Here is a 17,952-nt window from a genome sequence, read left to right as displayed (position 1 = left end):
CATTTTCCCTGCAGCCCTTCTTGAAAAGAGGCACAACCCTCCAGTCTTCTGGCATCTCTCCTGTATTTAAGGACGACTCGTGAATTTCAACCAGGGCTCCCGCAATTTCCTCTCCAGTTTCCCGCAATGTCCTCGTTACTTCAGCTTGTTTTAGTTTGGTTTAGAGATCCAGCGCGGACACAGGCCCTTCGGCCCACCAAGACAGCACTGACCAGCGAACCCCGCACACTTACACTATCCTACACACACGAGGGACAATTTACAATTCGACCAAGCCTAACCTGAAAGTCTTTGGAGTGTGAGAGATCCCGGAGCAAAACCCATGCAGGTCACGGGGAGAACATACAAACTCCGTACAGACAGCACCCGTAGTCAGGATCGAACCCGGGTCTCTGGTGCTGTGAGGCGGTAACTCTACTGCTGCGCCACTGTGCATGATTGACTTGGATTGATTTATGTATGGTATTATCTGATATTTAGTTTAGAGACACAATAGACAATAGACAATAGGTACAGGTGTCAGCCATTCGGCCCTTCGAGCCAGCACCGCCATTCAATGTGATCCTGGCTGATCATCCCCAAACAGTACCCCGTTCCTGCCTTCTTCCCATATCCCCTGACTCCGCTATTTTTAAGAGCCCTATCTAGCTCTCTCTTGAAAGCATCCAGAGAACCTGCCTCCACCGCCCTCTGAGGCAGAGTATTCCACACTCACCACTCTCTGTGAGAAAAAGTGTTTCCTCGACTCCGTCTAAATGGCTTACTCCTTATTCTTAAACTGTGGCCCCTGGTTCTGGACTCCCCCAACATCGGGAACATGTTTCCTGCCTCTAGCGTGTCCAAATCCTTAACAATCTTATATGTTTCAATGAGATGCCCTCTCATCCTTCTAAACCCCATAGTGTACAAGCCCAGCTGCTCCATTCTCTCAGCATATGACAGTCCCGCCATCCCGGGAATTAAACTTGTAAACCTACGCTGCACTCCCTCAATAGCAAGAATGTCCTTCCTCAAATTAGGGGACCAAAACTGCACACAATACACCAGGTGCGGTCTCACTAGGGCCCTGTACAACTGCATGGAAACAGGCCTTTCTGCTCATCAATCATACTTGTTCTACGTTATTCCACTTCCTCATCCACGCACTACACATTGAGGACAATTTACAGAGGCTAATTAACCTACTAACCTGCACCTCTTTGGAAAGTGGGTTGGAACCTGTGCGGTCACAGGAATGTACGTGCAAACTCCCCACAGACAGCATCCGAGGGCAGGATCAAACCCCGATCTCTACCAGCTGCGCCACTGTGCCGTCCTGATTCGCTAGCGGTGCAAAACAAAGCTTTTCACTGTACCTCGGTGCACGGGACACTAACGTAAACGTCAACCCAAGCCCAGGATTAAACCCCACAATCACTTGACTCAAAAACAGACACCTATCATTGACACAGATAATTTGGATGAAACCGAGCGCAATAAACAGATGCAAATATCGTTTGAAGCCAAATTTAGTTTAGATCACGTTTAGTTTATGCATATGAAGAAAGACTGCATAGACTCGGTTTGTACTCGCTAGAATTTAGAAGATTGAGGGGGGATCTTATAGAAACTTACAAAATTCTTAAGGGGTTGGACAGGCTAGATGCAGGAAGATTGTTCCCGATGTTGGGGAAGTCCAGAACAAGGGTCCAGATTAAGGATAAAGGGGAAATATTTTAGGACTGAGATGAGAAAAACATTTTTTACACAGAGAGTGGTGAATCTGTGGAATTCTCTGCCACAGAATGTAGTTGAGACCAGTTCATTGGCTATATTTAAGAGGGAGTTAGATGTGGCCCTTGTGGCTAAAGGGATCAGGGGGTATAGAGAGAAAGCAGGTACAGGATGCTGAGTTGGATGATCAGCCATGATCACATTGAATGGCGGTGCAGGCTCGAAGGGCCGAATGGCCTACTCCTGCACCTATTTTCTATGTTTCTATGTTTAGAGATATAGCATGGAAACTAGCCCTTCGGCCCACCGAGCCTACATCACTAATTCTTTCCCACTTTCTCTTCCACCCCTTACACACTCGGACCAATTTGCAGAGGCCAGCTAACCCGCACCCGGAAGAAACCCATGCAGTCACGGGGTGAACGTGCAAACTCCACATTGACAGCAACTGAGGTGACGATCGAACCGCTGTGAGGCAGCAGCTCTACCAGCTGCGCCACCATGCCGCCCATGTCTTTTGCCAATCACCCTAATCCCTATCCCATGGTTATCAAACCTTCAGCCTATGGAAATTGTTTCTCTTTATGGTTCGATGGCGCTTTCATTGCCGCACAGTCAGTGGAATTATTTTTCTTACAAGCGCTCCGTACTTCCTAAATGTAAAACGTTAATGATTCCAAACACCTCCCTCGTCTTCTCCAGTCTACCCACTGAGAGTAATTCCCCGATCTCTGGAATCGTTTGAGCAGATCTTCTTTGTACCCTCTCTAAAGCTTTCAGGTCTCTAATGCATGGTGAGCAGAACTGAAGCCAACCTACTGCCAGTGCCAACCAAGTGTTTTATCCAGGATTAGAGAAACTCGCTGTCCTTTCACACTCTGCCCCTACGTAAAAAGATCAGCACCCTACATCCTCCAATTGCTTTGATAACCAGCCCTGCCACGTTCAAACATTTCCGCGCAAGTGTCCTAAGGTCTTCAGGTTCAACCACACTGCTAAACTCATACGGAACCAAATTTCTACAAGAGAACGGCAATTTATATGCACGTCAGAATGGAAACTTTAGTATACATATTATGCATCAGTTCATTAAATTATGGATGCAATATATTATTCATTGGCAACTTTATTATTCACTTTTTTCCATTTTTCAGAGGGTTTTTTTTTGTTGCATAAAGTAGTCAATATCAAATTGAATTTTAGATGCATTCTCTGAAGATTCCCTGTGCAGGAGGGAAGTAAGACAGAGGTTCACCGCTGTGAGATGTCTCTGATGTTGTGCGGCGCAATTTCATCCCTTTGCTCGGAGACCATGCTGCGTTGCAATTCTTGCTGGGTTGTGGGTCACTTCAGCTTCAGTAGGTTTCCCAACCTGTGGCTAGACCAGGGTAGGGTGGAGTTACCTCAATGCTGAGCTCAACAATGGGCATCAATGTGCAATGATGTAATGTATAAAGAATTAGCAGCAAGATGCATCACGGAATCAGGCTCCGGAGAAGATGTCAGGACAGATAACCATTGCTGTGGTCAATGAGATAGCAGCTTTAAGGGCCTGTCCCACTTAGGCGATTTTCAGGCGACTGCCAGCGACTACGACAATGGAATTCACCGAAGTGGCCTTTGATACACAGTAAGATGTCGACTTTATTTGCTTGATTGGTTTCTTATTTTGATTGCTTATTGCATGGCTATTATTTTTACTCATGTTTTATGTCTTTTGATTTATTGTTGTATTTCATATGTGATTTATGCGCCTTATGTGAGCTGTTATGTTATGTTCTGTTATGTTGTCTGTTTATGATGTCTTGTTTTTTCTTCTGTACAGCACTTTGGTCAACATTGGTTGTCTTAAAGTGCTTAACAAATAAAGTTGGATTGGATTGGAAGTCAGCACCAGCGACAACCTACGACATCCTGGCGACAACCTACGTTAACCTGGTGACAACCTACGACAGCAACTAGGTCAATCTACACTCATTGGCGTCAAACCCACGTTCGCCACTGTCGCTGAAAAATGTTCAACATGTTGAAAATCCAGAAAGACGCCACGACTCTTTGGGCGACTGAGGAGACTACTCACGACCATACAGGCGGCACCCCGACGACCATGTGGCAACAGCCTCGTCGCCTGTAATCGCCTGAAACATCGCCTAAGTGGGACAGGCCCATTAAGGTGAAACGAGGGTGATAGGATACGATACGATACAATAGAACTTTATTTGTCCCAGGTATCGTATGGTATCACCCTGTACGGTAGCACTTCTACCACTGCTCCACCGTGCCACCCGTGCCTGTGTCTACAGAACGCACAATTTGATTAGTAAGGATGTCAGGGGTTATGGGGAGAAGGCAGGAGAATGGGCTTGAGAGGGAAAGGTAGATCAGCCATAATTGAATGGCGGAGTAGACTTGATGGGTTGAATGGCCTAATTCTGCTCATATAACATGCAGCAGTGCTCTCTCCCATTTACATCCCGACTAGCTATTTACAAAGGCTGATATTTTCATGGATAGTCTGCCTGAAGAAGGGTCTCGACCCGAAACATCACCTATTGAATCTGAAGATGGGTCCCAACCTGAAGCATCATCTATACCTTGTTTCGAGAGATGCTGGCCTGACCCGCTGAGTTACTCCAGCATTTTGTGTCTATCTTTGGTGTAAACCAGCATCTGTAGTTCCTCTCTACAAATATTTTCATAGTGTTTGTGATTACTTTTCTACCTAAACGGTAAGTTTTTGTTGTAGAAGCAAAGAACTGCAGATGCTGGCTTATACCAGAGATAGACACAAAGTGCTGGAGTAACTTAGAGGGTCAGGCAGCATCTCGGGAGAAAAAAGATAGTGCCGTTTCGGGTCGGGACTCTTCTTCAGACCCTTTTTCCAATGATACAGTTAATCAGTATTTGTTAACTGGTAATGTCCCTTAAGTTCCTGTAAACCTTCACTGTAATCAACCCCACACCATTTTATAAACATCCAACGCAATTACAGTTGATCAGGTGGATGATTTCAGACTTACCCGAGTTGTAAGCCATCTGCTACGATTTCTCCGACTCACGAGGCCAATTCATATCTCTTCATAATGTTACGCTCCCATCTACTCTACTTAGCGCGCCACTGATCTGATCAGTCTACACCAGTGGTTCCCAACCTTTTTTTGGCCATGCCCCACCTAATCACCTCTAAAATCCTGATGCCCCCCCCCATATTTTAGCACGAGCAGACAAAGAAATAATTCTCAGAAAATGGAATTTACTCAAAATAACATCTGAAACATAAACTACATATGTTTACCTGATGCGCCCCTTAAAAATCAAATTGCCCCCCTGTGGGGCGTACGCCCCACGTTGGGAACCACTGGTCTACACTGTAGCAGTCTGCATAGGAGGGAACTGCAGATGCTGGTTTAAACTGAAGATGAGACACAAAGAGCTGGAGTAACTCAGCGGGACAGGCAGCATCTCTGGAGAGAAAGAATGGGTGAGGTTTCGGATCGAGACCCTTCATCAGACTTCTTCAGCCTTCTGAAGAAGGGTCTCGAAGCGAAACGTCACCCATACCTTCTCTCCAGAGATGCTGCCTGTCCCGCTGAGTTAAGCCCCTGTCCAACTTTCCCGAGTTGCTCAGGAATTCTCCCGAGTTTCCCCCTTGATTCCAACTCGGAGAATTACTATAATAGCCAGCCGTAGGTACTCGGGGCAATTTTCTTTACTCGTGGACATTTTTCAAAATGTTGAAAAAACGTCCCGACTTACCTGATGCCCCGAGTACCTACGGGTGGCATTACGAGTAGCTATGAAATATCTACGGACTCCTACGGACTCGCTACGGACATTCTCCGAGTTGGAATCAAGGGGAAAACTCGGGAGAATTCGTGAGTAACTTGGGAGACTGGGACAGGGGCTTTACATGTTGCACTCTGTTGTGCTATATAGTTTTTTTTTTAACAAATAAGAATGAATAGTTAATGCCTCAGCGGGTATACTCGTGAGACTCCAACAGTCACTAGTTTCCAATCCAAGGGCCTGCCCATCATTCTTTATTTTGTACTTTTCGAGATAGAACGTGGGAGCAGGCCCTTCGGCCCACCGAGATCGCGCTGACCAGTGATCCCCGCACACTAACACTGGATCACGTGCAGGCAGAAAGGATTAGTTTAACTTAGCATCATGTTCGGTGTGGACATTGTGGGCCAAATGACCTGTTTCTCTGCTGTAGCATTCTCTTTTCTATGTTCTATAATAACACAAAATAAATCAGCACGATGAATCAAAAATTAGTTCAGTTTTGTTTAACTTAGTTTTGAGATACAGCGCAGAAACAGGCCCTTCGGCCCACGGAGTCCGCACCGACCAGTGATTTCCGCACTATCCTACTTATGGAGGACAATTTACAATTTTACCAAAGCCAATTAACCCACAAACCTGTACGTCATAAGGTCATGTGATAGGAGCAGAATTAAGCCACTCGGCCCATCAAGTCTACTCCGCCATTCAATCACGGCTGATCTATCTAACCCCATTCAAAGTCAAAGTCAAAGTCAAAGTAGCCTTTATCGTCATTCAGACCTTGTGGTCTGAACGAAATGTTGTTGCCTTGTAGTCCTACATATAGTACAAAATGACAAAAACACACAATAAACACAAATTAACATCCACCACAGTGAGTTCACCAGGCACCTCCTCACTGTGATGGAAGGCAAAAGTCTTAAGTCTTTGTCTCTTGTCTTCTTATTCTCTTGTCTTCTTATTCTCCCTCTGCGCCGAGGCGATCCAGACTTCAGATGTTGTGACCCCGCCGGGCGATGCTAAGTAATGTCAGTCCCGCGGCTGAATCCGAGCTCCGCGAACGGGCCGGTTCACCTGCCTTCTCCCCACAACCACTGACGCACGTACTAACCCAAACTAAGAGTTCCACAGATTCACCACCCTCTGACAACGTCTTTGGAATGGGGGAGTGAACCGGAGCACCCGGAGAAAACCCGCGCTGTCACAGGGAGAGCGTACAAACTCCGTATAGACAGCACCCAGGGTCAGGATCGAACCTGGGTCTCTGGCGCCGTGAGGCATCGACTCTACCGCTGCGCTTATTCCCCCATTCATCATCCTACAGCCTCGCCAATCTTTCAACAAGCTCAATATTTGCCCTTCACTATGTTCGCCAGTAAGTTTCATTTCACACTTTGGGTTGTGAAGAGCTTTGGGATGCAAGTGATTCTATAAATATATATGCCCATTCTCCCTTTCTAATTTGAATGCACGCGGGGAAATAATGCCCTAGAATTGTAGGATGTGCTGTCAGAGAATGGATGAAGTCATATCAATCTACATTACAATCTCAACATCTCTGAGAACTTTGACTTTAATTTAAGTTTCATTTAGTTCAGAGATACAGCGTGGAAACAGGCCCTTCGGCCCACCGGGTTCACACCGGCCCACGATCACGCATACACTGGTTCTATCCTCTCTACACAGTCACGGTGGCGCAGCGGTAGAGTTGCTGTCTTAAGGGCCTGTCCCACGAGCATGCGACCTGCATGCGGCGAGCGCGACCAAACCGGAAGCGGGGGCCTCGCGGAGGTCGAGTGAGTGACGTGAAGTTCGAGCGAAGTCCACTGGAAGTTTGCGCGTGACGTACGGCATTGAGACGCTGCGCACGCCCGTCGAGGCGGTGCGTACGGTGTTGAGGCGGCTGCGGGCCAGCAGGCCGTTGCTGCGCGGAATATTTGAACATGGTCAGTTTTTCGGAGCCCCGCGCGATGTCGGGACCAGCTCCACACAACTCCATACGGCTCCGGCGATCGAAGTTGGACCGGCCCCGCGAGGCCGCACGGCTCAAGCGACCACGTTAGGTTGCGCTTGCCGCATGGAGTCGCATGCTCGTGGGACAGGCCCTTTACAGCGAATGCTGCGCCGGAGACCCGGGTTCGATCCCGAATATGGGCGCTTGTTTGTACGTTCTCCCCGTGGGCGTGGGTTTCCTCCGGGTGCTCCGGTTTCCTCCCACACTCCAAAGACGTACAAGTTTGTAGGTTAATTGGCTTGGTAAATGTAAAAATTGTCCCTAGAGGGTGTAGGATGGTGTTAATGTGCGGGGATCGCTGATAGGCGCAGACCCAGTGGGCCGAAGGGCCTGTTTCCGCGCTGTATCTCTAAAACTAGGGCCAATTTAAAGAAACCAATTTAGCTACAAACCTGTACGTCTTTGGAATGTGGGAGGAAGCCGGAGCACTACCCACCAAATAGTGAAAGGCTTGGATAGAGTGGATGTGGAGAGAATGTTTCCACTAGTGGGAGAGTCTAGGACTAGAGGTCATAGCAACAGAATTAATGAATGTTCCTTCAGGAAGGAGATGAGGAGGAATTTCTTAAGTCAGAGGGTGGTGAATCTGTGGAATTCTTTGCCACAGAAGGCTATGGAGGTCAAGTCAATAGATATTTTTAAGGCAGAGATAGATAGATTCTTGATCAGTACGGGTGTCAGGGGTTATGGGGAAGAAGGCTGGAGAATGGGGTAAGGGGGGAGAGATAGATCAGCCATGATTGAATGGCGGAGTAGACTTGATGGGCCGAGTAGAATTGATCTTCGGTTTTCTCCCACACTCCCAAAGACATACAGGTTTTGCAGCTTGGTATAAATGTAAAATTGTCCATAGTGTGTGTGGGATTGAAGTGTGTCGAAGGGCCGAATGGCCTACTCCTGCACCTATTTTCTATGTTTCTATGATTTTGTTAACGTGCGGGGATCGCAGGTCGGTGTGAACTCAGTGGGCCACAGCTGTACCTCTAAACTAAATATACTAAATAAATATCTGTGGTGCTGCAAGTAAAAATTTGATTGTTCTGTTTCGGGACAAATGACAATAAAACACTCTTGACCCTTGACTCTACCTGTTCGAAAAAATGGTGCAGAATGAGTAGAAACCAAGTGGAAGTCAGACTGCCCACATTAAAAGCCTTGAATGTCTTACTCTTGTTAGGTCTGGTGACAATATATAGATCTCATTAAGAAGAATGGATTGTAGATACAAAATGGAAACAAAGAAGAAGACACAAACTGTTGGAGGAACTCAGCGGGTCAGGCAACATCTCTGGAGAAAGGGAACAGATGATGTTTCAGGTCGGGACCCTTCTTCAAGACTGAATGATAGAGGGGGTGGGGGGGTGGAAACTGAAGGCTGCCACGAAAGGCTGTGGAGGCCAAGTCAATGGGTATTCTTAAAGCAGAGATAGATAAATTCTTGATTAGTACTGGCGTCAGGGGTTACGGGGAGAAGGCAGGAGAATGGGGAGAGGAGGGAGAGATAGATCAGCCACGATTGAATGGCGGAGTAGACGATGGGCCGAATGGCCTAATTCTGCCCCAGTCACTTATGAACACATGAAGGCAAGAGAAGGCGAGTATAAAATGACAGATGACTTCAGGAAGAGTGGAGTCCATATTGGTCCACTGTTGGACTGGAGTGGGAAACAGAGATGTGAACAGTGGAACTGGTAGGTTGATTAGGGAGGGAGAGAGTGGGGTGGGGGGTGGGGGGGGGGGTGATAGAGAGAGGGGGGGGGGGGGGTGAGGAGGGAATGCAGGTTACTTGAAATTAGAGAAATCAATGTTCATACCGCTAGGTTGGATGCTGCCCAAGTGAAATATGAACGGGTGGAGTTGGATAAAGGGTAGGTACACAGAAATGCTGGAGAAACTCAGCGGGTGCAGCAGCATCTATGGAGCGAAGGAAATAGGCAACGTTTCGGGATGAAACGTTGCCTATTTCCTTCGCTCCATAGATGCTGCTGCGCCCGCTGAGTTTCTCCAGCATTTTTGTGTACCTTCGATTTTCCAGCATCTGCAGTTCCTTCTTAAACACTTGGATAAAGGGATAAGTGAACCATGCGGTAAACTGAAGGCAGCTGCATTTGAGTTTAGTTTAGCTTAGTTTAGAGATGCAGCGCGGAAACAGGCCCTTCGGCCCACCGAGTCCGCGCCGACCAGCGATCCCCGCACATTAACACAACACTACACACTCGAGTCAATTTACATTTACACCAAGCCAATTAACCTACAAACCTGTACGTCTTTGGAGTGTGGGAGGAAACCGAAGATCTCGGGGAAAACCCACGCAGGTCAAGATTCAAGATTCAAGATTCAAGAGAGTTTCTTGTCATGTGTCCCCGATAGGACAATGAAATTCTTGCTTTGCTTCAGCACAACAGAACATAGTAGGCAATGACTACAGAACAGATCAGTGTGTCCATATACCATTATATAAATATATACACACATGAATAAATAAACTGATAAAATGCAAATAAACAGATAATGGGCTATTAATGTTCAGAGTTTTGTCCGAGCTGAGTTTAATAGCCTGATGGCTGTGGGAAACGGGGAGTACGTGCAAACTCCGTACAGACAGCACCAGTGGTCAGGATCGAACCCGGGTCTCTGGCGCTGTACGGCAGCAACTCTACCGCTGCGCCACCCTTTTGGCTCAGATCTTGTCTGCATGGCATTGTAAACGCACTTTGTGAACGGGGACATCAGTATTTTCGCCATCTTCAGCACTCGGCAATGTTTAAACGTGTGTGCATCGCTGGGCCATGTCCAACTGATTTGGCGCGTGGCCAATGCAATTAATAGATTATTCAACATCCGCTGATTAGAACACTGAACTAATTAATCACGAGCATCCCTCCTGACTCTCAAACAGACGGGCTGCGCTAAAAGGTAACGCGAGGAGATATTTCATCTCTCTGCGCGGAGTTTTCCATCATGTGGCTGTTGTTAATAAAATGTGACAATGGTGTTTATCCTCTGTTGGTGCCTTGTTCTGTTGCTCCTTCCTCTTGGTTTCTCACGCGGCCAGTGGAGCTGCAGCCTGACAGTCCCGGTGACCCTGGTTCGATCCTGGCCTCGGGCTGCTATCAGTGTGGAGTTTGCACGTTCGCCCTGGGACCACGTGGGTTTCCTCTGGGTGCTTCGGTTTCCTCCCACATCCCAAAGACGTGCGGGTTTGCAGGTTAACTGGCCTCTGTAATTCGCTCCTAGTGTGAAAGGAGTGGATGAGAGAGTGGGATAACATGGAACTTGTGTGGAGGGGTCACCGTGGACTCTGTGGGCTGAAGGGCCTGTTTCCATGCTATGTCCCTAGACTAAACTACACTTTAAGGAGATAGTGGTGAGATTGAACCACTGAAGTCTACACGATGATGTAGAAACAAGCTGGTTTACCAAGGAAAGACACAAAATGCTGCAGGATGGCACGGTGGCGCAGCGGTAGAGTCGCTGCCTTACAGCGCATACAGCACCAGAGACCCGGGTTCGAACCTGACTGCGGGTGCTTGTCTGTACGGAGTTTGTACACCTTCTCCCCGTGACTGGCGTGGGTTTTCTCCGAGAACTTGGCTTTCCCCCCACACTCCAAAGACGTACAGGTTCGCAGGTTAATTGGCTTGGTGTAAATGTAAACATTGCCCCTAGTGTAGGAAGGTGTTAATGTGCGGGGATCGCTGGTCGGCTCGGACTCGGTGGGCCGAAAGGCCTGTTTCAGTGCTATACCTCTAAACTAAAATAAAATAAAACAAATCCTTCCTTTGACTGTAGGATCGAGCTCGCTACAAAATGGCAGCTCCATCTTCTCACGAGCATCTGCAGTCCTTGCAGGAAAAACTTAATTGTTGCTCTGTGCATTATGATCCAAATGCAAATCTTTTGATGAATATTAATAATTGAGATACTGACATTGAGTCTGACTGTAATAGTGAATCTGTCCTCCACCATTCAAGATACATCACTTGTAATGTCATGGTTATTTTTATTCCTTAATCAGCTGGGATGTTTCTCAATGATTGCAGCACTCCCACAGGTAATGGATACCTCAAATGGTTCTAACGACTGAACCAAGAAATGTGGAATCAATTTCTTACAGCAGTAATGTCTGTAAAAAACACATTTCCTTGTAGATTAAAACAAACCTCCATCAGGTATAGTGCGTAGGCAGGAACTGTAGATACTGGTTTATACCGAAGATAGACACAGAGTAACTCAGCGGGTCTGGCAGTATTAGGGTTGCCAACGTTCTCACTCCCAAATCAGGGACAAAAGGTCAAAATAAGGGACAAATTCCCGACGGCAATTCGTTGACCGACTCGGCCGTGGCTGGGTGAATGATGAGTTGGACCGGATGCTGGACTGCACACAAAGCCCAGCCGGCGGGCCAGCTGAGGAGTTTTTGCCCGGGCCGCGCACCCCATCCAACTCGTGAACCGATGATCGGCCATGAGAAGGTGGTGGTGTCGGCGGTAAGCGAAGGTCCGAAAGTCGGACAGCTGGCCGGGTGTCGACCGACGGGGCCACGGGCGAGGCGCTGCTGCTGCTGCTGCTGCTGCTGCTGCTGCTGCTGCTGCACTCCATGGGTTGCACTACGTCGGGACGGGTGAGGCGGGTCCGGACGCGGCGCTCTGACCCGACAGTCCCCTCCACCCGAGTAGTAGCGGTCAAATACGGGGCAAGAGCGGTCCCGTATGGGACAAACCAATTTAGCCCATTATACGGGATGTCCCGGCTAATACGGGACAGCTGGCAAACCTAGGCAGCATCTCTGGAGAAAAGGAATAGTTGACGTTTCAGGTCGGTACCCTTCCTCAGACCCGAAATGTCACTTTTTCTCTAAAGATGCTGCCTAACCCGCTGAGTTACTTCAGAATTTTGCATCTATCTTCGATTAGATATGTTTTATTTTGTTTAGTTTACTATTGCCACATGTACCAAGGTACAGTGAAAAGCTTTTTTGTTGCATGCTATCCAGTCAGCGGAAAGACTACACATGATTACAATCAAGCCGTCCACAATGTACAGGCACGGGATAAAGGGAATAACGTTTAGTGCAAGATAAAGCCCAGTATCTTACACACTCAGAACAATTTACAATTTTCCAAGCAAATTAACCTACAAACTGCACGTCTTTAGAGTGTTGGAGGAAACCGGAGCACCCGGAGAAAACACACGCGGTCACAGGGAGAACGTACAAACTCCGCACAGACAACACCCGTAGTCAGGATCAAACCCAGGCCTGTGGCGTTGCGAGCGCTGTATGGCAGCAACTCTACCGCTGCACCACTGTGCCATTCCCTATACCGTACTGTTTTATATTCCGAGTTCTATGTCGTGTGAACTGGTGATCGGTGGTGGGCCTGGACTCGGTGGGCCTGAGGTCTTTTTCCATGCTGTATTTCTGAACTAAACTCATATGGAAGGAAGATGAAGCCATTGAGCCTTTTCTGGTCATTTGAAGTCTCTGTCCAGCTGTGCTGAGACATCATAGAACAAAAAGGACACACCTTCTGATGCCTCTGACAATAGACAATAGACAATAGGTGCAGGAGTAGGCCATTCTGCCCTTCGAGCCAGCTGATCATGGCTGATCATCCCCAATCAGTACCCCGTTCCTGCCTTCTCCCCATATCCCCTGACTCCGCTATTTTTAAGAGCCCTATCTAGCTCTCTCTTGAAAGCATCCTGAGAACCAGCCTCCACCGCCCTCTGAGGCTGAGAATTCCACAGACTCACAACTCTCGGTGAGAAAAAGTGTTTCCTCGTCTCCGTTCTAAATGGCTTACTCCTTATTCTTAAACTGTTCGCCCTGGTTCTGGACTCCCCCAACATCGGGAACATGTTTCCTGCCCCTAGTGTGTCCAAAACCCTTAACAATCTTGGATGTTTCAATGAGATACCCTCTCATCCTTCTAAACTCCAGAGTGTACAAGCCCAGCCGCTCCATTCTCTCAGCATATGAAAGTCCCGCCATCCCGGGAATTAACCTACGCTGTACTCCCTCAATAGCAAGAATGTCCTTCCTCAAATTAGGGGACCAAAACTCCAGGTGTGGCCTCTGCTCTGTCTACTGCTGCTGCCTGAACCAGTGAATCCTTCTGGCCCCAGTGATATTCTTGACTAGTTCTGCTCTTTCCCCTTGCAGTGTCTATATTTTAAGTCCGTGTCCGAACTTCCTCCCTCGTCTCTCCCTCCAGCTCTTTTGCCAATTATCTACAATTGTTTTTAGTTCCTGACCCCTTGTGACAGCTTCTCATTTATGGCAATAAATCTCTTTATGATTTTGAACACTATTAACGAGCTTCTCTTTGACCACTGCCCTCCAGAGATGCTTTTCCATCCTCTCCCCCGCGTTAGTCAAATACCTGATACAAAACTCATTATCCCTTCCACACCCGGGCACGGTGGCGCAGGGGTAGAGTTGCTGCCTTACAGCGCCAGAGACCCGGGTTCGATCCTGACTACGGGTGGGCTTGTCCGCACGGAGTTTGTACGTGTGCGTCAACAAGGTAAAAAAAACAAGCGCTTCAACTGCAGAAAAACAGCTTCTTCAGCAATAACCATATATGGGCTAACCTTTCCTCTCTCAGAAGAACCTGTCAATCCTATCAGGCAACAGGCTGTACAATGCGCTGTAAGATAAAGTATTGCTGACTTGCTGATTATTGGGGTATAAATATATCTGATTGAACATTACCTCTTTGTGTGGGGATAGAGTGATTCTATAGTCGGTAGTTTACATACTGGCAGAGTTTACTGCCACACCCGCCTGTGCGAAATAAAGATTTTACTACTTTATTACTAACTTTATTGCATTTTTGTCTGTTTGAAGTAAAACAAACCTTAACCACCGTGACCTGCGTTTTTCTCCTGAATCCGTGGTTTCCTCCCGCACTTCAAAGACGTACATGTTTTCAGGCTAATTGGCTTGATAAAATTGCAAAATGTCCCTTGCGTGTGTAGGATAATGTTAGTGTGCGGGGATCACTGGTCAGCGCAGACTCGGTGGGCCGAAGGGCCTGTTTCCGCGCTGTATCTCTAACCTAAACCCTCTCCAAATCCTAGACATCCCCCTAAATGGCATTGAATATTTTATTAACTCTGGAAAGATATAAAGGTAAGGATGATCCATGACCAGATGAAGACAGAAAAGTTAAGGTGAGAAGATGGTGGTGAATATTTCATCTATGTTTTACATGTAAAATGATGCAGGTGCTGTAAATCGAAGGTAACACCAGAAAATGAGAGAAATACTCAACAGGCCAGGCAGCAATAATGTTCCTGCCAGAGTTGCTGGCAGCAGCATCCTGAAGATTTAAGCTTTAATTCAAGGCAAGGCTTGATAACTTGATAACACCGAGGGCGGCATAGTGGCGCAGTGGTAGAGCTGCACTTACAGCACCAGAGACCCGGGTTCGATCCTGACTACGGGTGCTGTCTGTACGGAGTTTGTACGTTCTCCCCGTGACCTGCGTGGGTTTTCGCCAAGATCTCCGGTTTCCTCCCAAACTCCAAAGATATACAGGTGAGTAGGTTAATTGGCCTCTGTTGCCCTCATTCCCAATAACCCTTTTTGGCTTAAGCCCTCCCTTCACCACCTCCAGTTTAAATTCCATTTGGAATATTTTGGAGGACCAAGAAACCAAGAACCAAGAATTGGCTTGGTGTAAATGTAGAATTGTCCCTAGTGGGTGTAGGATGGTGTTATTGTGCGGGGATCGCTGGTCGGCGCGGACTCGGTGGGCCGAATGGCCTGTTTCCGCGCTGTATCTCTAAACTAAACTAAATTAAAGTGAACTCTGAGTGAGTTGGCTGCGTGGAGGAGTTCAGGGAAAGGAGATGCTTCACTGCCTGAACCCTCCCACACAATATTCCTTGTACTGAACCACTTGTTTATAGAGCCAGCACAGCCACTTCAGTCTATGCACACAATTGAAGTTCTCTATTCCTCTTGTCATTCCAATACATTTCTCCTTCAGCCTCGGCAGGGCCATTAAATAACTAAAACAACTGTACAAAAACATAAAGATAGTGGAGGGCCAATTGAAGATGGAAACAATGTATTTTTGTTGTAGGTGTAGTAGTCATATAGAGTCATCAAGTCATAGAGCATGGAATGGTGTGGGATGTTTTTTCTGATTGAAAGATACAGCACAGAAACAGGTTCTGTGGGAAGGCCAGCAGCAAATTCAAGGATGAATCGAGGGTCAGAGGGTGGTGAATCGGTGGAATTCTTTGCCGAAGATGGCTGTGGAGGCCAAGTCAGTGGATATCAAAATCAAGGAGTAAGCCATTTAGAACGGAGACGAGGAAACATTTTTTCTCACAGAGAGTTGTGAGTCTGTGGAATTCTCTGCCTCCTATTTCTTATGACCTAGTGACCTAGGTGTACGGATGATTGTTGGTTGGCATGCACTCGGTGGGCCAATGGGCCTGGTCCCACATTGTATCTCTAAACTAAATTAAACCATGTTCTCATATTCCAATACAGACTCGGCAAGACATACTATCTCCCTGGGCATGCGTTTGGTCCCAGATGAGTCTGATAGTCAATATAGTTTCTCAATGTTTAAGAAACATTTAGACAGGTACACGGTAGCACAGGTTTAGAGGGATCTGGGCCAAACGCAGGCAGGTGGGACTAGTGTAGATGGAGTAAGTTGGTCGGCATGGACAAGTTGGGCCGAGGGGTCTGTTTCCATGCTGTAGGACTATGAATCTATTTTGTTTAGTTTAGTTTAGAGATGCAGCGTGGAAACATGCCCTTCTGCCCAACAAGTCCACCCAGACCAGTCATACACCAGTTCTATCCTACACTCTTGGGACAATTTACAGAGGCCAATTAACCTTAAAAACCTGTACATTTCTGCGATGTGGGAGGAAATTGGAGAAGACAATAGATAATAGGTGCAGGAGGAGGCCATTTGGCCCTTCCAGCCAGCACTGCCATTCACTGTCGTCATGGCTGATCATCCACAATCAGTACCCCGTTCCTGCCTTCTCCCCATATGCCTTGACTCCGTTATCTTTAAGAGCCCTATCTAACTCTCTCTTGAAAGCATTCAGAGAACTGGCCTCCACCGCCTTCTGAGGCAGAGAATTCCACAAACTCACAACTCTCTGGGTGAAAAAGTGTTTCCTCATCTCCGTTCTAAATGGCTTACCCCTTATTCTTAACCTGTGGCCCCTGGTTCTGGACTCACCCAAAATTGGGAACATGTTTCCTACCTCTAGCGTGTCTAAACCTTTAATAATCTTATATGTTTCAATAAGAAACCCATGCGGTCACAGGGAGAACGTGCAAACTCTGTGCAGACAGTACCCGAGGTCAGGATCGAACCTGGGTCTTGGGCCACTGTAAAACAGTAGTTCTACCCGCTGCGCCAGCGTGCGGCCCTTTAACCTTGAGTACACTCGGGTCGTGGCCAAGAATGAAAAAGAGACTTGGCGGTGAACCGGTTAATGGAGAGGCCTAGGGTTCGCCTGGATGAAACCACAGTTCTGAAGAAGGGTCTCGACCTGAAACGTCACCCATTCCTTCTCTCCAGAGGGTTTAGAGGGATCTGGGCCAAACGCAGGCAGGTGGTACTTGTTGGTTGGCGTGGGCAAGTTGGGCCGAAGGGCATGGCTGCCTGTCCCGCTGAGTTACTCCGGCATTTTGTGTCTACCTTTGGTTTATTAAGGGTTTGTTTTCGACAAGGATGGAAGGCCTACCTGTCTTTGCCCGTCTCCAGCTTGAAGATCTGGTCACAGTAGTTCATTCGTTCCTCCGTAGTGACGTAGATCTTGGCCAGGGGGTACTTGCGCGCCAGTTTCCGCAGCTCGTTGTACGTGGCCCCTTTGCCATCTTGCCGCATTGTCCGCAAGGGCCCCCAGAAGATGTAGACGGTCTCGTTGGCTTCCCCGAAGTAATGCTGCTGCCTCCGCTGCAGGAGGGGGAAGCTGGTGTGGGACACCACACGGACACTGGTCCGGGTCCCCACGTCCCTCTCGAAACCCAGCGTGGGCGCGTTGTTCATTCTCCACACGCACGGCAACTGGTCAATCTCCACGCCAGCATTCTGTCCCAGCATCTGCCCCGAGCTGGACACGATGCTGCACAGCTCACAGTGCATGCGGAGAGGCTGATGGAGAGAGAGGCAGGGAGAGGGAGAGGGAGAGAGGGACGGGGAGAGGGAGAGAGAGAGAGAGAGGGAGAGGGAGAGGGAGGGAGAGGGAGAGAGAGAGGGAAAGAGATGGGAGGGAGAGAGAGAGGGAGGGAGAGGGAGAGGGAGAGGGAGGGAGAGAGGGAGAGGGAGAGAGGGAGAGAGAGAGGGACGGATGGAGAGAGAGAGACAGGGAGAGGGAGAGAGAGAGGGACGGATGGTGAGACAGGGAGAGGGATGGAGAGAGAGACGGGGAGAGAGGGGGAGAGA

The 17,952-nt window shown here is 47.9% G+C and overlaps 1 protein-coding gene across 1 annotated transcript in view; it reads right to left on the bottom strand.

Moving 5' to 3' along the window:
* st6galnac3 (ST6 N-acetylgalactosaminide alpha-2,6-sialyltransferase 3) overlaps positions 1-17,670 on the bottom strand; it is a 91,478-nt gene extending 73,808 nt beyond the window's left edge. Inside the window, exon 1 of the mRNA XM_033029024.1 lies at positions 17,252-17,670. Within this exon, the coding sequence (XP_032884915.1) occupies positions 17,252-17,652 (401 nt within the window). The 5' untranslated portion in view covers positions 17,653-17,670. The remainder of the gene's footprint in view (positions 1-17,251) is intronic.
* Between the last annotated feature and the right edge of the window lie 282 nt (positions 17,671-17,952).

This window comes from Amblyraja radiata, chromosome 10 (genome assembly GCF_010909765.2).
Source record: "Amblyraja radiata isolate CabotCenter1 chromosome 10, sAmbRad1.1.pri, whole genome shotgun sequence".
Taxonomy (NCBI): domain Eukaryota; kingdom Metazoa; phylum Chordata; class Chondrichthyes; order Rajiformes; family Rajidae; genus Amblyraja; species Amblyraja radiata.
The sequence above is the reverse complement of the archived record's forward strand: the minus strand, read 5'-3'. Positions and strand labels throughout refer to the sequence as shown.